This window comes from Phasianus colchicus, chromosome 2 (assembly GCF_987193195.1).
Source record: "Phasianus colchicus chromosome 2, bPhaCol1.hap1.1, whole genome shotgun sequence".
NCBI lineage: Eukaryota > Metazoa > Chordata > Aves > Galliformes > Phasianidae > Phasianus > Phasianus colchicus.
In genome coordinates, this window is record NC_143437.1 from 80,000,427 (window position 1) to 80,021,830 (window position 21,404).

At 49.1% G+C, this 21,404-nt stretch overlaps 1 protein-coding gene across 3 annotated transcripts; it reads right to left on the bottom strand.

Annotated features, from left to right (window-relative positions):
- Window positions 1-3,219: 3,219 nt before the first annotated feature.
- On the bottom strand, window positions 3,220-14,645 carry LOC116232720 (maestro heat-like repeat-containing protein family member 2B). Of its 3 annotated transcripts, XM_090136113.1 has the most exons (31): window positions 14,537-14,645; window positions 14,114-14,235; window positions 13,834-13,956; window positions 13,545-13,710; window positions 13,300-13,398; window positions 12,957-13,108; window positions 12,470-12,613; window positions 11,853-11,945; window positions 11,501-11,570; window positions 11,272-11,385; window positions 11,111-11,184; window positions 10,659-10,778; window positions 10,406-10,513; window positions 10,051-10,210; window positions 9,883-9,923; window positions 9,563-9,704; window positions 9,155-9,207; window positions 8,854-8,961; window positions 8,550-8,669; window positions 8,238-8,360; window positions 7,948-8,103; window positions 7,607-7,729; window positions 7,218-7,297; window positions 6,667-6,802; window positions 6,454-6,546; window positions 5,968-6,063; window positions 5,666-5,789; window positions 5,351-5,460; window positions 4,717-4,869; window positions 4,306-4,460; window positions 3,221-4,150 (listed from the first exon to the last, which is right to left on the bottom strand). In XM_090136113.1, the coding sequence occupies exons 1-31, from the start codon at window positions 14,559-14,561 to the stop codon at window positions 4,099-4,101; spliced, it is 3,435 nt and encodes a 1,144-aa protein (XP_089992239.1). In that variant the 5' UTR covers window positions 14,562-14,645; the 3' UTR covers window positions 3,221-4,098. The 3 variants fall into 3 exon arrangements, with proteins under 3 accessions (XP_089992238.1, XP_089992239.1, XP_089992240.1); XM_090136112.1 differs by lacking the exon at window positions 14,537-14,645 and having other exon boundaries at window positions 3,220-4,150; window positions 14,114-14,523; XM_090136114.1 differs by lacking the exons at window positions 3,221-4,150; window positions 4,306-4,460; window positions 4,717-4,869; ... (2 more) ...; window positions 5,968-6,063; window positions 6,454-6,546 and having other exon boundaries at window positions 6,583-6,802; window positions 14,537-14,640.
- Window positions 14,646-21,404: the final 6,759 nt, after the last annotated feature.

A 21,404-nucleotide genomic window follows, 5' to 3' on the forward strand; every position in this document is an offset into this window, starting at 1 on the left:
GAGTGTATTTTTCATTGCTGAATTCTCAACTGCATAACCTCTTCCTGAGATTCACTATAATAGTTTCACTGCTAGAACACAGCATAAAAGTTATAAAGAATAAAATGTCTGAATATATAATCCAAATGCTTTGTCATTCAAACCAAACAATCTATTCACTAAGGAATGGAATGGAATGGAATGGAATGGAATGGAATGGAATGGAATGGAATAGAATGGAATGGAATGGAATAGAATAGAATAGAATAGAATAGAATAGAATAGAATAGAATAGAATAGAATAGAATAGAATAGAATAGAATAGAATAGAATAGAATAGAATAGAATACCTCCAAAGATCATGTAGTCCAATTGCCTGACCTTTTCAGGGATAACCAAAAGTCAAAGTGTATCATTGAGGGTGTTATCCAAATTCCTCATGAGCACTGACTGGTATGGGGCATTAACCACCTCTCTAGAAAGCTTCTTCCAGTATTTTTATCAGACACTGGAGAAACATTTTTTTTTTTTTAACAGGGGCTTTCAGTTCATACCTCTCAATTCCTGTGTCAGATAACTGCCTATTCTTGCAATGAAGGAAAAAGTGACACAGTTCTTTTCTTCCACTTCAGAGGATCTCAAGAGTCAGGGGAGACAGGCAGGGGAAAGTAGGGTCTACAGCTAAGCAGTCAAGCTGTACATTTGCCATCACTTAGCAATATTTTTCGAGATTTTAACCACTCTTCTCCAAAGTGGAGCTTGCAAACTGGTCATATGAAAGATTTTTTTTCCATAGTTTGGTTGGGACAGCCAACTTCACCCTTGTAAGACATAAGGTCCTTTTTCTGAATGCTGTTAGCTTTTTTAAACATCTCTTTTGCGCAAATTCAGGGAATCACAGACTGGCTGGCAATGCCATGATCTCTTTTCAGATGCCTCCATAATGCCAATGTTTTGGTGGAACAATGTGAATTAAAATGATGAAAAAACATTAAACAAACGTAATGCTCCTCCATGCTGTACCATCAATCAAGCGTTTTTATGTCCTGAAAATTAGAAAGAAAAAAAAACACAGAAAAACCATGAACTCTTTATTTGTAGTGTTATTTCCTTGCTAGTTGTTCTCCACATCCCTAATATAAGCAGGTTCTAAAGTAAGAAAGGGTCAAAGATTGTAAACGGTTCCCTGTCATGTATGAGAAATGTTGGAGGGGATTGTCACACAGTTAACTAGGTTAATCTATGCCCATGACAGAGGGGCAGTAGGCCCCTGGCCCTCCCAGACCCACAAAATAGGAAGGAAAAGGAAAAAGGGATACAGAGATGGGAGATGGGCTCAAGGAAAGAAAAAATAAAAATAAAAAAAACAGCAGCAACAATCTATGGATTTTAATCTACTTATTTTACTATGATATCAGAATGCTAGATAACACAACATCATACAATCTAATTGAAATTGAGACTAATAAATCACATAGGAGAGAGAGAGAGTTCCTGAGACTGAGTCAAATCTGAAAAGCTTGGTACAGCTAGGAAAGCACCATCCAGCACCTACTGCAAGGCAGTAAGAGACCGCCCAACCAGGAAGGGCCAGATCCCATGACTTCTGTGATGTACAGGGACAGGTACCCAGAATTGGAGCATTAACACTTTAACTCCCAGTGCACTACATGATGTCATGATGTGGAATCCAAAAACCAAAAAACACAAAACCATGACAATTTTTTGGTGAGGCGCTCGGCTCAGGGGTGGACATGTTCCATGACAAAGCAGGGAATCACCTCAGCCGGTGAGGGAGAGCACCTGCCAGGGAGAAGCTGCCTAACTTGCACACTGTCAGGAAAAGGCATACTACATATGTAGGCTGAACTAATACATAATCAATTGTTTCCAGGAATTTGGATACATATTCATTAGATTTCTGAGAACCAGTTAGCATGCAGACCCTCCCCCTCGTGCATGTGTAGTGAGCTGTAGGGGTCTCCTCCTGGTAGTTGTGGGATGAAGAAACATAGTCTTCCTCATGAAGGCTCCTTGTCTACCTCGCTGTAAACTTCTGACCCTGTGGGAGGGACAGCCCCCAATCCAGTTCTAGCCTGCCCTGAGGACATCTTATCACCTCCCTGCCAGATGGCCTTGGGCTGCTCTCAAACTCTTATCTTTATGTTCTCTACCCCTTCATTGTCTCAGTCCCAGTGTCTGCGTTCCCCATTCTTCTAACAACCTCTACATATCTGCTTCTGTAAGCTACCTCTAACTATCTCTATCCCCAGTTCCTGTGAAGCCCTTTTCTCTTCTTTTACTGTGGGACCCTTCTCTCATCCTTCAGAAGCGTGGTCAGGATGATTGCGTAGTGAGGTCGACTGTGAACTGGCTGAAGGAAAGAAGCCAGAGAGTTGTGGCCAATGGGACAGAGTGAGTCTAGTTGGAGGCCTGTATCTAGTGGAGTCCCTCAAGGGTCGGTACTGGGACAAGTACTATTCAATATATTCATCAATGACTTGGATGAGGGAGTAAAGTGCACTGTTAGCAAGCTTGCTGATGACACAAAACTGGGAGGAGTGGCTGATATGCTAGAAGGCTGAGCTGCCACCCAGCGAGACCTAGACAGACTGCAGAATTGGGCGGGGAGAAATTTAATGAAATATAACAAGGGCAAGCATATAGGCTGGTATCTGGACAAGAACAGCCCCAGGTACCAGTATAGGTTGGGGAAAAACAGCATAGAGGAAAGGGACCTGGGGGTCCTGTTGGACAGCAGGGTGACCATAAGCCAGCATTGTGCCCTTGTGGCCAAGAAGGCCAATGGCATCCGGGGACATACTAGAAGGGATGTGGTTAGTAGGTCAAAAGAGCTTCTCCTCCCCCTCTACTCCGCCCTGGTGAGACCACATCTGGAGTACTGTGTCCCGTTCTGGGCCCCTCCATTCAAGAAGGACAGGGAATTGCTTGAGAGAGGCCAGCACATAGCCACAAAGATGATGAAGGGATTGGAGCATCTCCCTTAAGAGAAAAGGCTGAGGGAGCTGGGTCTCTTTAGCTTGGAGAAGAGGAGACTAAGAGGTGATCTCATTAATAATGTTAACAAATATGAAAAGGGTGTGTGCCAGTAGGATGGAGCCAGGCTCTTCTCACAGTGACACCCAGTGATAGGACAAGGAACATTGGGTGAAAACGAACATAGGAAGTTCCACAAAAATATGACAAAAAATGTCTTCATGGTAAGGCTACGGAACATGGGAACAGGCTGCTCAGAGAGGTTGTGGGGTCTCCTTCTATGGAGACATTCAAAACCTGCCTGGACGCATTCCTGTGTGACTTAATCTAGGCCTTCCTGCTAAGGCAGGGGGATTGGATCTTTCGAGGTTCCTTCCAATTCCTGACATTTGGTGATTCTGTGATTCTGTAACTGCTATGGAGAACTTAGAGACTTAGTAAAAAAAATACCCTTTTCAATTCTTAGCCACAATTCAAGCATTTAATTTTTTAAAATAATTTTTTTTTAGCTCATCTGTTCTTTTCTTTTTTCTTCTCTTTTCTTTCTTTTCTTCCCTTTTTCATCCTCTCCTCTCTTCTTCTCTCTTCTGCTCCCTCCTCTTCTCTTCTGCTCCCTCCTCTTCTCTTCTGCTCCCTTCTGCTCCCTTCTCTTCTCTTCTCTTCTCTTCTCTTCTCTTCTCTTCTCTTCTCTTCTCTTCTCTTCTCTTCTCTTCTCTTCTCTTCTCTTCTCTTCCTCTCCTCTCCTACTTCCTCTTCCTCTTCCTCTCCTCTCTTTCTCTTTTCTCCTCTCACCTCCCTCTCACCCTCCCTCTCACCTCCCCTCCCCTCCCTCTCACCCTCCCTCTCCCACTTCCTCTTCCTCTCCTCTCTTCTCCTTCCCTCTTTCCTTCTTTTTCTTTCCCTTCTCCCCTCCCCTCCCCTTCTCTACTTCTCCTCCCTCCCCTTCCTCTCCCCTCCCTTCCCCTCCCATCCACTCCACTCCACTCCACTCCACTCCACTCCCATCAGATTCCCTCCCTTCAGATCCCCTCCCCTCCTTTTCCTTTTCCTTTTTATTTTCCTTTTCCTTTTCCTCCCCTTCCCTTCTTTTCTTGACTTTGCTTTGCTTTGCTTCGCTTTCTTCTACCACCTCCACCGCTGAAGACAAAATTCTCTGATTCTCCTCCATGTATTGCTAAAAAAAGGAAAGTGTCAAGTCATGACTGAGTAATTTTCACCTCAAACAGACTTTGAGAGGAAAAAAGAAGAGCTGCTTCCTCCCAGGATCCCTCTGGCAGAGGCAAGCTACAACTGTGACCGCAGCAACAGCAAAGGCAGGAGTGCCAATACCTGTCTGTGGGCCCAAGCAGCCGGGAGAAGTTGTCAATCGCAACCTCCGTGTGGCAGCGGGTGAGGATGACCACCGCCTGGCACACAAAGGGCATGAACATGCTCTGCTGTGTGGATGATGTGCAGCTCCGCAGGACATAGAGGATCAGTGGCATCTGAAAGAAGAAGGGGAGAAAAAACGATTTGCCACATCCTTGACTCTGTAGGAAGTAACCACGGACATTCAGCACATGAGCAGTGCCTGCTCCCTTGACATGCTGCCAAGGCCTAAGACTAAATTTCACACCAGCGACCCTGTCCAAGCCCTGGCTCTGCGCTCAGACTGTGTTTCTTTAGCACAAGAGGCAAACGACATAAGGCGTAGAGCAACAGCAAGAAAAAATCCAAGACACGTGGAAGAAAGTCTCTTACGTCTCGATGGATGTCCTTTCTGTACATCTGCAAAAAGGTGATCATCCACTTCCCAGCAGCACGCACACGCATTCCTTTGGCCTTCCGGAAGGTCTCCTTGATGGCCATCAAGAAATCGATGGTGCGTTCCAGGGGGAAGTTTCTGCACACCATCTGCAGAGAAATGAGAAGCAGGAGAGATCCCATCACTGCTCTGCAGCAGTTCTTCAAAACAGAAAGCAGTCTTGAGGGCACTCTTAATTCAGCGGCTTGCCTGTCATTCAGGCAGCAATCACAATGCTCTTGCTGTCTGTACCCTGCTATTTATACGGAAAGTGGTTGAGCCTTCTCTCAGCTTCTCCTTCTTTTGCTTATATGCAAAGCCCAGCAGCCACAGACACACACGCATACAAACACATACAGTCACACACACACAAACACAGACACACACACACAAACGCACATCATAGAGTCAGCTCCTTGCACTGGGCACCTGAAGGCTAGACATAGCTCAGAGTCTCCTGCTACTTGCTGGAGAAAAGTGCTCTCAGGTTGACTGCTCATTCTGGAAATGGTGTGAGAGGCTGTGGAGAGCAGAAGGGTGTGCAGAAGCCTACGCACTGAGATCCCACCAGCCCTTTTTGGGTCCACTTACCCTTGCGATTTTGGACGAGGTCTGGAGCTGACAGACCGTGCTGCAGGCATGCAGCCCCTCACACAGGCTCCCAGTGTCTCCCATCTCAATTACTCTGTTGGTCACCTTGGCTGGAAAGAGCACAGGGAGAAAAGGGAAGTACGTAATGCTTCTGGAAACAGAACTGCTTTCCAGGGAGAGACACAGAGAGCAGAGTGGGGACGAGAAGAGAGCTGCGCATGGTGCCTCTCCCTCCTGTAAACAAGGGCCAGCCTGTGGGGTTCTGGTAGCGCTGTGGAGGAGAGCAGAGGGCTGGTGCACACCCACTCTACTTGCCTTGGATTTGGAGAAGGGATCTCAGGCAGGTGACAGCCAACTGGCGGGATGTGGGCTTGGGGTCACATGTCAGTGGCGCCAGCAATCCCACCAGGGAGCCAAAGTGCTCGCAGACATCTTCTCTCTGCAGGGATGAGAGGCAGGAACAAAGCTGTAGGCAGCCCCAGCTCTCCCTAGCTTCTCCCACCAGTGCCTTCCTCACACGGCAGGTGACACAGCACACACAGCAGGGGAAAGCTCGCCTTCCAGCTCAGGGGCAGTGGAGAGGGAGAAGGGAGCGTGCAGTGAGGCTCTTTACTCACTCGAAGCTCTTCACATACAGCCAGCAGCTGGGAGCAGACCTGCAGGGCCCTCTTGCGTTCCCACACGTTGCCTGATGTCAGTGATCTCCTCAGGACCTGGAACAGAGCACCTGTCTCACTGCGGATGTCTTTTCTTTCCCTTCCTGCCATTCCTCTCCCTGTCCCTCCTTTACTGGGACTTTTCCTCAGGGCCTGCCCTGTGGCTCCACATGGCCCCCCCCTCACTGAGCACCAGCACTGCTGCCCCTGCTCTCTGCAGATGCTCCTGTCTCCTAAGCCAGGAGCTTTCCCTCAGCTGTGGCCTGCCAGGGGCCGGCTCCTGCCTTTCCCCCTGCACGGTCCATTTCTCTGCCCATTTCTGAGCTTGCAGTGAGCTGGCACATCAGCAAGAGATTTCTCCCGCTCTGAATGTCTTCTCATTTCCCAGATCTCTGTCCCCACTATCGACAGGCACCATGCTTTCTCCCTTGCCCCACATGTACTCACATGGATTATGTTCTGGAAGAAGTCACGGGTTGGCTCTGTCTCGAGCAGGACTGCCATCAGCCGGCCCAGAGCTTTCAAAGATGTTTGCAGAAGCTGGAAGTAGAAGAGGGGATTGAGTGAGGTGTGGCATCATGGCTGCTGCCAGAGCATAGGCCGTGTGTGCTGAGGTAGGGTTCCGACCGAGAGGTGGCCGGGAAAGTTACAACAGGTTACCTGAAGGTACCGAGCTGCTTGCTGTGACTTCCTGATCTTCAGCATCATCTCTGCTGAAGGGTGTGTCACAATGCTCTTGCAGCACAGAGCCAACATTTCACACATGTCCTTGCTTCCTAGAGAGGGCTTCAGCTTGCTGACAGGAGGAAAAGGGGAAGAGAAAGCAGAAAGGGCCTTTAACAGTGCACTTCAGACTGGTTCAGACAAAATCTGAGTTTCTTCTAATCGACAGCTGCAAAGCCAACACCCCTAGCCCATACTGCTGAGTATTGTCTTCAGTTCCAGTAGCGCCCATCTCCTCCCCTGCAGCAGTGAACCACCTCCCGCTCTGAAGGGAAGGAGACCCCAGGTCTCCCTTCTCTTCCCTGCTAGGAGACAGGAGCACCAGGGCCTTTCTCCCTGCCCAGAACCGCAGCTCTGCTGGGCACAACAGCCCAGCCGTCTCTCCTGTAGATGCGGTTCTTCACCCCCTGCCCCCTCCAGGCTTTCGGGAGCTACACAAAAGGGGGACCACCATCCTGCCTTACAATCCCAGAGGCTCCAGCCCTTACCTCAACTGCTCCAGGGCCAGAACCACCTTGAGGGGCACTGGGGAAACACGGGTGCCTGAGTGATACTTCTTCAGCAAGTCCTGCAAGTCCCAGAGAGACACAGTCAAAGTGGGCAAGGAGCATGTGAGAGCTCTTCCTCCAGCCCAGTGACAGACACAACTGCCACACACCAGCCCCATCACTCCCATGTTTCCCACGGAGGTGTGGCAGGATGCAGCAGCTCCACAGCTGGTGGACCTAGCCTGCTGCCTAGCCATTGCCTGCCAGCACCCAAGGTCCCCACCAGCTGGAGATATGTGGCTGAGGGAGACCTGTTTGCCTCCAGGAAAGCGAGCCCTGTGGCACAGCCCAAAATTGCGCTGCATACAGCCCTGGCTCTAAGCACTCACCATCAGGATCTCCAGCACTTTGCCCTTCAAGGAGGAGTTAAAGAAGGGGCAGTCACCCACAGCTTGGAAGGCAGAGCTGAAGTCGGTGATGCTCTGCACCAGTGCAAGCTTGTTCTGCAAGTCCTGAGGCCCAAGAGAGAAGAACAGTCTTTGAACTGCAGGAATAGCCAAGGGCTGCAAGGGGACATGTGGGGGCAACACTAAGGGAAGGGCTTGGATCTTCATCTGGGCATAAAACGTTCCCTGTGGGGCCTTTGAAAAGAAGGCCCATCTCAGCATCCCCCCATGTGGAGGGGCTGCAGCTGGGCGCTCAGACACCCTGGCACACTTTGAGCTCCCACCTGGCAGCTGCAGCTGTAGAGCAGCAGGATGTTGCCCACAATGTCTCCCTCCAGGTGGGCGAGCAGTTCTTCCTTGGAGGCACACAGTGCTAAGCTGCCATGGGCGAGCATGAGAGCGCTGCGTGTGGCGTGAGCTCTCGTGCTGTCCAGCTCCATCTGTGTGGGAAGAAATGCCTTGAGACACTTGCCCAATGGCCCCAGGGCCCCACGATGCACCTGAGCTCCTAAGGCAGGAGCTGCTGTGAAAATAAGGCGGAAGAAAGCCAAGATGGAAACACGTAACGCTTCACCTTCTTGTGCCTGGAAATCCTTGCATTTCGGCCTTTGCACAGCCTGGACGAAAACATGGTGAGTGTGTCCAAGACTGCACGGAAGTTGCTCTCAGCAGCATGGCTGAGGAGAGAGATCATTCCCTGCACAAAAGAACAAGCGGCAGTTGGCGCAGGCCTGAACCTACCGGCATGGCCAACCACAGTAGCCAGGCCCGTCCTTGCCTGAGGGAAACGGCAGCAATGAGGAGATGGAAAGGCCTGGAGCAGGGCCGGAGCCCTTTGTCCCAGGGACAGAGCAGGGACACTCACAGAAGCTGGAGGAGAGCTCACCTGGGCCTCAGATGGTTCCTCTGCATTTGCTTCCTGCAGGTGTTGCAGCAGCTTCTCTTGGACATGGAGGACTCCCTTACAAGCTCCCAGCACTGTCCCCAGAGCCTTGTACAGGAAGGACTGCATGGGAAGGGAAGGAAGAAGCTGAGATGTGGCAGCAGCCTGACCTGCTCAGACAGAGCCAGGTGGGAAGGACCCACACTCCCTGGGAATTGCTGAGAGCAGCTGCAGGGCTGAGCTTTAGCACCGCCCACCACTTGGGCACCTGTGGCTGCTCTGCTGGATAGAGCTGGGGGGAACTCACCTTTTCTCCAGAGCTGCTGGGAGAGCTGCTCAGATACCGGCTCAGCTCACAGCTCAGTCCCTTGGTCCAAGCCTCATCCTCCATGGTCTCCAGTGATGCCCTCAGGAACTGTTGGAGAACAGGAGAACTCAATGTTCCCTTGCCCTTTGTCTCTTCCCGTATTCCCAAGTTGCTGCAGCCTTCTGGGGAGAGGTGTCTGGAAAAACAGTCCCCCTCCCAGCTCCCCCCAGCATTCCTCCTTGAGGGGCTCCTTGAGGCAGGCAAGCACTTCTCTGTACTGTACCTCCTGGCAATGCTGTACCTTTAGCAGTCGGTGTTCCCATGCTGCAGAGTCCGGGAAGCTCTCTTCTTTCCCTGCACAGCAATAGGAAGCAAAAGAGCCTTGCTTGGGATCAAGCCACAGAAGAAGAGCGGCTGCAAACCTGGCCTGGCCTGGGCACTCAGCACTACCAAGCTGGGACCTGCACCCCCTCCACAATGACCTGTCCCTCCCCACAAATGCTGTCCCCGCAGGAACACAGAACTAACTGCTCCAAGACTGCTGTTTGAGGGGACATAAAGGGCCCATCATTGCCCTGGAATGGGCAGATTTCTGGGGGAAAGATCCCCGGGCCTCAGCGCTGTCCCCCTGGACTGGGAACAGCAGCAGAGCTGCATTTTCACTCCACCCCTTCTCTGCCTCCACCCCTCCCTATCCACCAGCACTTACCTTGGACACACTGCAGCAGCAAGGGGATCTCCGCATCCCACATGGCCCCCACAGCTCTGTGGATCCTGCTGTGGAGCTTTTGCAGGAGCAGTAAGGCAGCGGCTTGGAGATTGCTGCCTGCAACAGGGCTCCCTGCCACCACCTGAGCGAGAACAAGGAGAAGCAGGGTCACTTGTGCAGCAAGAGCAGCGGCGGCTTCCCCCAGGAGGGAAGCAGCTTGGCTCTGCCCTGATGGGCAAGGAGCAGCCAACAGCTTTGCCCATGGCCATGCTGCTTCTTCCTCGGGGCTCATGGCACCAGCCTCCGGAGCATCTACTCACCAACAGGCGTGCCAGCAGTGTCTGGGGAGTCAACCATGGGCCTGCAGGGAGAAAGAAGTACTGAGTAAGACTCCAAGGCACGCCATGCCCTGACACACGCACCTTCGCTGTCCCTTCTGGGTGCTAACACAGGTCAGCAGAGCTCACTGGGGGAGTTTCTGCTCCTACCTTGAAACATGGAGCTGAGAAAATGGGGATCCAGTTCTTGAATCTCCCGCGTTGTCAGGCTCTCTCTCTCAGCCAGTGCTTGGACACAGTGGGAGACTGGGATCAACATGCCTGTGTATTGGGCTGGCACCACAAAGAGCAGCAGCCGCGGCCACAGGAGCTGTAGGGAACAAGGAAATTCAGCATGTCAGCATTCCTGTCTCCACTCAGAGATGAAGGGGATTCTGTGAATTTCCTTGAGTCTTGTGTGCTGTGTCTTATGACCACATTGGAGAAGAGACCTGGGGTGTTGGAATGGGACAAGGAACATGTGCTGCGAAGGCAAGGAGCAGCAGCAGGGCAGAGTGTGACTTACTTTGGACATCCCTCTCATAGAGACATCCAGTGATCCCAGGATGTCCATGCACAGCTGTTGGAGAGCTCCTTCTTCCCGGGCTTCCTGGGCAGAAAGGTCTCCGGCTGCCTGCACAACAGTGTTGTTGAAACAGTGGTTACTCTCAGTTCTCAGCAGCCTCTCAGGAGGCTCAGATGGGGCCCCACCAGTGCTTCCGTGCCAGCCTCTGAGCAGCACAGGTCTTCCAAAAGAAGATGCTGCCCACTGTCCTTACCCTTCTTCCCGTGGTGCGGCTGAACTCTCTGAAGATGTGCCCCACCACATCCCAGGATGAGCAGCTCCGGGTGTCAGCACTGAGGAGATCCTTGATGAAATACAGAATGGCCCTCCGCACCTGCCAGGAGTCAATTGTGGGTGTGATTTTCCTGGTCAGAAGGCAAAGGGAAGCCACCTGCTCATCGGGACAGCCCTTTGGGCAGGAGCGGAGACAACAAGAGCAGAGAAGAAGCCTTGACTCCTGAGATGAGGGCCAGGCTTTAGCACCAGGCTGTGTGCTTTCCATGCGCAGCACAGGGACCTGCCTGCTCCACTCCTCCTGCTCACCCCACAGAAGCCATTGTGGCCATGTGGTTAATGCCCCAGCACCTCCCTGGTCACCCCAGCCCTGCCCACGTTGGCAGCAGCATCACCACCCCAACAGCACTTTCCATTCCCAAACCACCTCACCTGGGGCCTGAGGTCGCTGCACAGACGCTGCACAGCTTCCGCAACCAGGGGCAGTTTCTCTGTTATCATGGGCTCTGCAAGAGATGCACAGAAACCTGCATGGAGGCACAACCCAGATGGCAAAAGGGATCCCTGGAAAAGATCCGATCCATGGTACTGACCATCAGAGCGAGCCAGAGAGCCGAGCAGACCCAGGGCTGCCACGCATCCAGCCTCCCAGTCATCCTCCAGCTGCGACTGAAGAAACAGGACTGTTTCCTCTGGGCAGATTCGGGCTGCAGGGAGGAAATCCCACACTGTGTTAGCAAGCAACTCGTGCCCCTTTCTGAGGTCTGCAAGAGAGGTTTTGGCCAGGGCACCGCCAAGCACCACCAAAACTCCTCTCCTTACCCTGCAGCAGGATGCAGTGGGTCAGCTCTGCACTATCAGCCTCGCTGTGCTGCTTGATGTCATCAGAGAGCTGTGGGAATAAGGTCCATTTGAGAAAATCACAACATCACTGAGGAAGGAAAAGAAACTGTGCTGACAGCTTTCGTTTTCCTTGGCACTCTTGGGAAGAGGACATGCAGACAAAACTCAGCCTGCCCCACAGCATCCCTGGGGGCACACACAAGGCTCTGGAGCAGCCTCGGGCATGTGGGAGATAAGGCTGAGCAGCTGTCAGAGGCTCAGAGACTTGCAGTCCTCCTGAGACTTAGCCAAGAGGGAAACTGCTGTGGGCGCAAGAATAGGCTTCCCTTACCTGGTAGAACACAGCACTGGTGATGGCCAGAAACTTGTCCTTGGGGATGACAGACTGAACTCCCTCTAAGACCTCCAGGAACATAGTGAGGCTCTGCAAGAGACCAGGAGAGGAAGGAAGGGCTGAAACCATATCTAGCCACTTGGGAGAGGAGAAACTGTTTCCCAATGGTTTGTCTGCTGGGAGAAGCTCCCACACAGGCATTCTTGTTTGTCTCCCTAACCCAGTGGCACCAAGAGAGTCCCCCTGCTCTCAGCCGAACACTGCTTGGGCACTGTTTGCAGTCATTTCCTGCCCAGCAGCCCTCTTGTCCCCCATCAGATGCAATTGGACATGGTCCCCCTAGTTGTTAGCACAGAGCTCCTCAGGCACTCAGAGCCCCACAGTGGTGGCGGTGAAGCCTCCCATCCCCAGGAGATGGGTCACAGTGACTCTTGGCTCCTTCCTGGCTCCTGTCCGGGTTGTTCCTTTCTTGACTGAAGAGGTCAGGAAGCCTCAGACCTCTCGAATGCCTTTCTTTCTCCAAGGGCTCCCCACCTCCTGCCTGCATCCCACTGACCCCTCGTGGCACTCTGCATGGGTCCCACATCCACACTGAGTCCAGTGCAACATCTCACCTTGGCCACCCTGCAGATGTCTTGGATCTCCTGACATGGGTGCATGAGCCAGAGGAACTGCTCCCAGACGTGTTCTCGGTGCAGCTCCTCTTGCAGGAGGACAGCCATCATGGAAGCCACAGCCCCAAGGACAGCCTGTTTGTCCTGGAGAGGGATGGCAGAGGCCCAGCATCAAAGACTGAAGGTCTGCCCTTCCTACAGAGAGGGCTTTCTCTTTTCTTTTCCCCTTCCCCACACCCCCGTGCCCAGCGGGAGATGGGCTCTCTCTGGAGGGCAGGGAGGTTTTCCTCACACCCCCATCCCCAGCTCTCCCTGCCACAATGCTGTGACATGTGGCTGCTTCCTGGCAGGGAGATCCAGTTCCAAGCACAGAGCCAGTTTGGGGCCCTTTGCAGAGTCAGCCCATCCTTCTCATCACCCCTCTGCTGTGAGCCAGCTGGGCACAGACAGAGCTGCCATCCTGTGCTGGGAATGCAGCAGTGCTCACCTTTTCCTCCTTGCTGTCCTGCCAGTTCCTCACCACAGAGAAGAAGAGCTGGTGAAGATTCTCATAGATTCGCTCTTTCTCCGTGGCAGGCCAGGGGCATTGCTTTCCAGAGGACAAGTGATCCTTGACTCCATCTGACCATTGTTTCACAGCTGAAAAAACAAAACAGAACAAACAAATAAATGAATAATTTATATATATATATATATATACATATATATATATATACACACACACACACACAACAAAGCAAGACAAGGGAAAAGGGAGCCTGTGTGAGTCTGCAGCAGGGCGAGATGCAAGGCCTGTCCCGATCCCCCCCTGCTCTGGGGCCAACACTCACCAGCACAAGCGATGCGCAGCATCCGGCCGCTCCTCACCTGGCCCACCAGACTGCGCAGGCCGGCCAGTGTCAGCCACACAAAAGGGATGCATTGTGGAGCTGCAGAGGAGAAGGAGAGGATCATGTACAGAGCTCCAGCTGTGATGGAAGAAGGGCTGCAGCCCAGCTCAACATAGATCACATGCAGAGGGGAAAGAGCCCTTTCCCCCACTGTCACGGATGTCAGGAGGCTGAGGGTGCTCTACCGTAGGTGCTGAACAGTTTGCTCAGGGTGATGAGCACAAACTCCTTGGTCATCTTCCCTGCGGCCTTGAGGTGGCCCTGGAGCTCGGCCATCACCAAGCTGAAGTGCGTCCTGGCCAGAGCCACCAGGACATTGCTGGCAGCCGTCCGCACGTTGTCTGTCACGTCCTGAAAAAGAGTCACTGGTGACACACGGCACAGGAGACTGCCTGAGGCCTTCCCTTGGCCATCCGCCAGCAGAATACCAGTGCAGGCAGGCAGCTCCCTTTGCCTTTGCGAGTGACCCCTTACCTGGGCCACCGTCAGGTCCTGGGACACCTCTGCCAGCAGCCGGTTCACCACTCCGCATGGCAGGCGGCCGTCATCTTCACACAGGACGCTCTCCAGCTGACAGTACACCTGCGCTCGGACACCCTGGGGACAGGGACCAATCATGCTGGCTTTGCCCTTGTTCCCGGGGAGCCGCCCACTGCCACCCATCGCTATGTGGATGTGCTGCCGGGGCCTGGCACCCAAGGGGCCATTGCACTGGGCCAGGGCAAGGACTGATGGTTGTGTGTCCCCAGCTCACCTCCTGGTCTTGCAGGCGCTGCAGCAGCAAAGTCGCGGCGCAGGCAGGGACAGGGCTTTCCACCCTGCCTCTCTCCCTGCGACGCGTACGCCTGGGCACGCAGCCCACACAGGCAAAGAGACCTGCAAGGAAAGAGCAGAGCATCTGCCGCTGGTGTTGCTTGGAGCCAGGGCCGAGCATCTGGCCAGCCCTGGGAGGAACGTTCCTCCAGCCCCACAGCACAGGGCGGGCTGCACTGGCACGTGTTTGGTTGGTGGGGAGAGGGGAGAAAGCCTTCCCCTTGCTGGGGTCCCGGGGAAACCATGGCAGGCAGCTGCACGCAGAAGAGCAAGGACAGTGCTGCTGGCACGTCCCAAACAGACACTGCAGGCACACATGTGCTCGGGCAGCGTCACGGTGTCCTGAGAGGTGGAGGGACCTCACCTCGAAGGGCTCTCAGCCGCTCCATCGTAGCAGGATATCTCCAGATAGACACAACACTCTCTCTGGGTCCACTTCCTGCACGTCCCACAAGAGACTGAGCCACCACTCCCACCACAAGGGTGTGAGAGGCAACAGCTGTGACATCACACTGCAGAATGTCATCTCACAGAGAATGACACGCCCTGGGCTGGGGACCAGACAGCATGCAGGGCAAGCTTGCAAGCCCCAAAACACAGCAAAAACACAGCATGTTAATCTAAGCCCATGACAGGGGGTCAGTAGTGCTCCCCATCCCCCCGCCCCCAGCCCCACAGAATGGGAAGGAAAAGGAAAAAGGGATAGGGAGATGGGAGATGGGCTCAAGGAAGGAAAAAAAAAATAAAAAACAGCAGCAACGATCTATGGAGGAAAAATTATTTTACTATGATATTGGGATGCAAGATAACACAATATCATACAATCTAATTGTAACTGAGACTAATAAATCAAATAAAGTAGGAGAGAGACAGAGATCCTGAGACCGAGTCAAACCTGAAAAGCTTGGTACAGCTAGGAAAGCACCCTCCAGCACCCACTGCAAGGCAGTAAGAGACCGCCCCACCAGGAAGGGCCAGATCCCATAATTTCCCTGATGTACAGGGACAGGTACCCAGAATTGGAGCATTAACACTTTAACTCCCAGTGCACTACATGATGTTATGATGTGGAATACCAAAAACCAAAAACACAAAACCATGACAGGGATACACTTTAAAAGCCACTAAGATCCTGTAGAACCGTCTCCATTGGACACACAGGCAGTACTATGGTGAGGAAAAAGAAAATAAATCATAGAAAATACCATAGCCTGTGCAGTACAGCAGACGATGTCAAGCAATCACTATAAGCAAAAACACCTGCTCAAGCTGATAATGAAACCTTAAATTCCCCAGAAGGACGCTACTCTCTTGGAACATCTCTGTGCTAGACTCAATATAAGCATGAATGCACATGATCCTAATAAATTTAAAGTTTCAACAAATCTTTAATTAGGCAGAAGAAACACCCAGGTCTGTCCTTTGTATCTTGAATCATATTGCTACAACCTGCAAACAGCTAAGGAATGGATTACATCCATGGCTCAGAGAATCTCAGACAAACAGCTCTGTCACAGTTGTTCCCTGTGTAGTTGAAAGGACAAGTTGGACAGGAGCAAAACCTACAACAACTATTCAGGTAGCTGGTAGTTTCACTATTAAAGCTCCCTGATCATTTTTAAAATATTTCAGGTTTTTTTTAGCATTGTATTTTTTTCATATTGTACCTCACCTTATCATGTGCTTTTCTGTTTACTTATTGTTAGCAGTCACCAGAACTGAATTGTTTGGTTGGTTTTTTATTGTTGGTGGTGTTTTTACATATCTGTAGCTACAAGAAGTCATGGAGTTTGTTTTCAGAACTCACTGCCATCCACTCAATTCCAATAAATGGGAATCTGTAGCTATGCCAGAATCTTTTATTGGTATTTATGCTATCTATACAAACAATTAAAAGGCTCCCCTCCAGTCCTCAAGATATCAAACTCAGAGAGTTACTTTTAAATGTATATTTTATTTAGCAACGAAATTAGACCTTATCGAATACAGTCATTAAAATGAATCAAGTTCAATAAGCAGTTTCCTCTCAACTCAGTACAAATACACTTTGGAGTCTTTTTGGATAAATACATGTTCCTCGTGAATATAAACAGAACAGCACAACCATATGGTTCTAGCAAATTCTCAGAATCACAGAATCATAGAATGGCTAGGGTTGGAAGGGACCTCAAGGATCATGAATCTCCAACTCCCCTGCCACATGCAGGGCCACCAACCTCACCATTTAATACTAGACCAGGCTGCCCAGGGCCCCATCCAATCTGGCTTTGAACACTTCCAGGGACCAGGCATCCATAACCTATCTGGGCAGCCTGTTCCAGCACCTCACCATTCTCTATGTCCTCCTGACATCCAACCTACATCTCCCCTCCCTCAACTTAAAACCATTTCCCCTTGTCCTCAGTTATCAACTCTTTCAAAGAGTTGATTCCACTCCTGTTTGTAGGCTCCCTTTAGGTATTGGAAGGCTGCAATGAGGTCACCCTGCAGTCTTCTGAAAATTGATAGTTTTCTGCTCAAAAAGTATTTTTTACATTTGGGATGAAAATTCAATTGCCACATCCACCTTATCATCTTGAATATTTTATCTGCATCCATTACATCCAGCTTCTTACTGAATATGGATTTTTATTGGCTAGAAAACCTTCTCCCAGGTGCAAGCATCATAAGTAATAGCCTTACAGTACGAAGACACTCTGAAAAAAAAAAAAAAAAAGAAAAGAAAATGCAGTTCGACTAGTCACAAATGCAAAACCAAAGCTGTGAAAGACAACAGCTGTTAACGTCAGCAAGAGAAGACAAATCATCATACACTGCCTAGAGTAGAATCACTCTACATTATCTGAGAAAAACTACAAATGCTAGTTCAACATATGAATAATCAGCATGTCCAGGATAAATGAAATAGGCACAGAATCTGTCATATTAAATAAAACGATGACTAATGTGACAAACAAGATGTTGCGTTTGGATTAAGATAATGGTTTTCACAGTAAAGGCTCTTCAGAGCAAAATTGTACTCTTAGTCTCTAAAGCCCAAATTCATCTTGCTATTGAGAAGCTGAGTGATTGCTCTAATCTAAGTATCTAGGGTAAGATTCAGCTCAAGATTAAGATGTCTACATTTAAACATCCATACGTAGTTTTCTACAGGTGCACTAGGCATTTACATCTTCCTTACATAGGGCATGATTTGTTTTCCTCCAACCTGACATCTAAATCCATGTGAAATGTTCCACTTGACCCTTCATCTTCTTTTTCAGAAGGATGGAATTCTCCAAAATGTCTGTGCCATGCCTGCCAGCCTTTTTTTTTACATCCTGTTACATATTACAGCCCTTACAGTGGAGCCTCAATGCTACCAACTGAGCCTAAGCAGATATGCTGCTGAATGCTGCCATGATCTCCATTGACTACAAATGGAGCTCAGGTACTTAGCATCTGTGTAGATGTCTTAAGCTCACCTGATCATGGTGGCAGATTTACAGCAGAAGGGACTGATACAGCTTTTCTTGTCCCTCATTTTCAGAATCTATTCTCCACTTCAGTTGTAACTCCAGCATCATTGTGGTATTGCAGTGGTGATACATGTGCTATAAGGCAAAGGAGAAGAGTCCTATTGCAGAGTCTGAAATTACAAGCTGTAATTATAGTGAGGTGGCATAGATCCAGTGTCTTCAGATCTGTTTTTTCCATGCCAGGAGGCAGTCTGTCCAGTCACATGGCTTCAATCTACTGGAGCCAGGACCTTCACCATGCCCTTACTAGGTCTGTCAAGTCTCATATTGAACTCTGCTGAGATGACCTGTTCTCCCATTTGCATCTGCTTCGGGTGCTGTAAGAAAAGAGTATAATCAAAACATTAAACATTTGTTAATTTGACACATCTTCACAGAAATTACAGACAAAAACAATCTTTTTTAGTATTGTAGGAACATATATAGACTTTTCGTCTATGCAGGAAGATTTTAAATAATTCTTAAGGCAAGGTCTTTGTTAACTAGCAATTATTTAGTGTTCATGCCAGAAAATGTGATAATTTTCTTAAAAGATGTTTTTTTATTGCCTGTAGACAATAAAAATAGAGAAATTTTTAGAAGTGTTTTCTAGGTAGTATTGTCATTATCTTTCTGGATATTTTTCTCTTATGTGCTACCTCATCTGAATATACTGGAAATCACCTTGGTTTATTATTACTCCATATAATTTATTTTTCAATTTGATTTTTGGAACTTAGCCACCCTTTGTATCTGAGAAATTCATTTTTTATTATCACATTACTGATCTTTTTTAACAGCTTCTGTCTGCAAACAAATTTTTGACCAATAAAAGCATGTTATAAGAGAGAAACTAATCTCAAATAGTCGTCATTTCTTTTTTTCTACATTAACTTATTTCTAATGTTGTAAGCAGGATCTAGGGAACTACAGGCATGTCAACTTGACCTCAGTTCCAAGGAAGGTCATGGAACAGATCATCTTGAGTGAGACCACATGGCATGTGCAGGACAACTGGGAGATCAGGTCCAGCCAGCTTCATGAAAGGCAGGCCCTGCTTAACCAACCTGATATTGTTCTATAAGCAAGTGACCCTTTCAGTGGATGAGGGAAATACTGTTAATGCAGTCTACCTAGACTTTAGCAAAGCCTTTGACACTGTATCCCACAATATTCTCCTGGAGAAGCTGGCAGCCTGTGGCTTGGACAGGTACACTGCTGGTAAGGAACTGGCCAGCAGGCCAGGCCCAGAGAGTGGTGGTGAGTGGAGCTAAATCCAACTGGTTACGAGTGGTGTTCCCCAGGGGTCAGTGCTGAGGCCTGTCCTCTTCAATATCTTTATTGATGACCTGGATGAGCAGATTGAGCATACCCTCAGTATGTTTGCAGATGACACCAAGTTGGAAGGACATGTCAATCTGCCTGGAAATAGGAAGGCCTTACAGAAGGATCTGGACAGGCTGAATCACTGGGCTGAGGCCAATGGGATGAAGTTCAACAAAATCAAGTGCCAGATCTTGCATTTTGGCAAAAAAAAAAAAAAAAAAAAAAAAAAAAAAAAAAAAAAAAAAAAAAAAAGCACCTAGGCAATGCTCTAGGTTTGGGACAGAGTAGCTGGAAGACTGTGTGGAAGAAATGATCGATGATCAGCTAGACATGATCCAGCAGTGTGCTCAGGTTGCCAAGAAAGCCAACAGCATCCTGGCTTGTATAAGAAATACTGTTGCCAGCAGGAGCAGTGAGAGGATCAACCTTCTGTACTCAGCATTAGTGAGGCTGCACCTGGAGTACTGTGTTCAGTTTTGGACTTCTCATTACAAGAAAGACATCAAGGCCCTGGAGTGTGTCCAGAGAAGGGCAACAAACCTGGTGAGGAGTCTGGAGCACAAGTCTTATGAGGAGCTGCTGAGGGAACTGGGATTGTTTAGTGTGGAGGATGCTCAGGGGAGACATTAGCGCTCTCTACAACTACCTGAAAGGAGGTTGTGGTGAGGTGGATGTTGGCCTCCTCTCCTGTATAACAAGTGATAGGACTAGTGGAAAGGGCCTCACGTTGCACCAGGGGAGATTCAGGTTGGATGTTAGGAAAAATTTATTCTCTGAAAGACTGCTGGAATGGAGCTGCCCAGGGAAGTAGAGGAGTCACCTTTCCTGGAGGTATTCAAGAAACAGGTAGATGTTGTACTAAGAGACAGGATTTATTGAGGAAATATTGGTGGTAGATGGCCGGTTGGATTAGATGGTCTTGGCGGTCTTTTCCAACTCTGGCTATTCTATGCTTCTATAAACTTCCATTGCTTTCTCAAAAAACACTCAATTTTCTTCTGAGATCTAATATTACAATTTTGTTTTTCTTTTTCCTCTTTTTACTCATAATTTGTAATTTGATCTTTGACAAACAAAAACAAAAACCAGTTCAATTTTAGTAAATTTATGCCATCCAGTGTTTTACTAAATAGCTCTGCAGAGCTGAGATCCAAACACTCAACTGAGAAAAATTTTGAAAAGAGTCTGATTCACATTAAGGCATCTCTGCCTTTTGCTACATAGGAATCGTCCACAAAGTTAAAAGATATGGATTTGATGGATGGCTTGTTCAATGGACATGGAAATGGTTGCAAGATCATACTCAAAGGATAGTGGTCAACAACTCAATGTTCAATTGGCAAAAAGTAACAAGTGATCAGTACTGGGATTGATGTTCTTTAACATCTTCATCAGTGACATCAATGGTGGGATTGAGTGCACCCTTAGCAAGTTTGCCAATGATGCCAAGATGTGTGTTGTGATTAACACACCTGAGGGATGGGATGCCATCCAGAGAGACCTTGTCAGGCTCAAGCACGGGTCCAAGAGAACCTCATGAGGTTCAATGAATTCAAGTGCTAGGCCTTGCCCTTGGGTTGTGGCAATCCCCACTATCAATACAAGGTGGGGGATGAAAGGATAGAGCACAGTCCTACTGAAAAGGTCTTGGGGTTACTGATGGAAGGCAAGAAGGACATGAGCCAGCAGTGTGCCCTCACAGTCCAAAAAGCCAACTATATTTTGAGCTGCATCAAAGGAAGCACGGCTAGTAGGTTCAAGGGAGGCGATCCTTCCCTTCTGTGCTGGTGAGATCTCAGCTGGAGTACAGTGTCCAGATGCAGAGTCCTCAGGGGAGATTTAGACTGGGTATATGAAAACAGGCTTTTACAATAAAGGTAGTTTTCCTACTAACAGTATTTCTTACTAGTAAAAATTTCCTACTAGTAAAAGCTAATGAGAAATGTATAAGAAGAAATAATACATTCTTGGGCATGAAAACATCTGTTGGAAACAAAGCCATCTGTCATAATCAATGCTAAATCTACAACTGAGCCCAACACTAGTTTCTGCTTTACAAATATTATTAGCACTGGTGTCCTTGTGAGAATCAGGTGACCTCAGCACCAGCCACATATTTGGCTCACGTGCCACTCATGAGAGGCTGAGAAGACTTTTTGCTGGGGCATTTTTGGTCTTTCTGTGTATGAGATGACTCCAGACTTAGCTTGGAGCCATTCTAATATATGTTCTGATCATCTATCTGCTGACACTTGGGTTATTGGCTACATACATTGCTGCTGGCGTGTTCTTCCATGACACCTCGGTTTTTAAATCTGTCTTGGCACAGCACATCTCATAGAATCATAGAATCATAAAATCACAAGGTTGGAAACAACCTATAAAATCATCTAGTCCAACCGTCTTCAC

What these genes read in the sequence shown, in the direction of transcription:
- LOC116232720 (XM_090136112.1), bottom strand. Translation starts at nt 14,293, where the DNA reads ATGCTCGGCCCTGGCTCCAAGCAACACCAGCGGCAGATGCTCTGCTCT. An exon ending in CCAGTGCTGTGTTCTACCAG is followed by an intron (nt 11,571 to 11,852) that starts GTAAGGGAAGCC and finishes TTATTCCCACAG; the next exon opens with CTCTCTGATGACATCAAGCA. An exon ending in GGGAACACCGACTGCTAAAG is followed by an intron (nt 8,962 to 9,154) that starts GTACAGCATTGC and finishes GTTCTCCAACAG; the next exon opens with TTCCTGAGGGCATCACTGGA.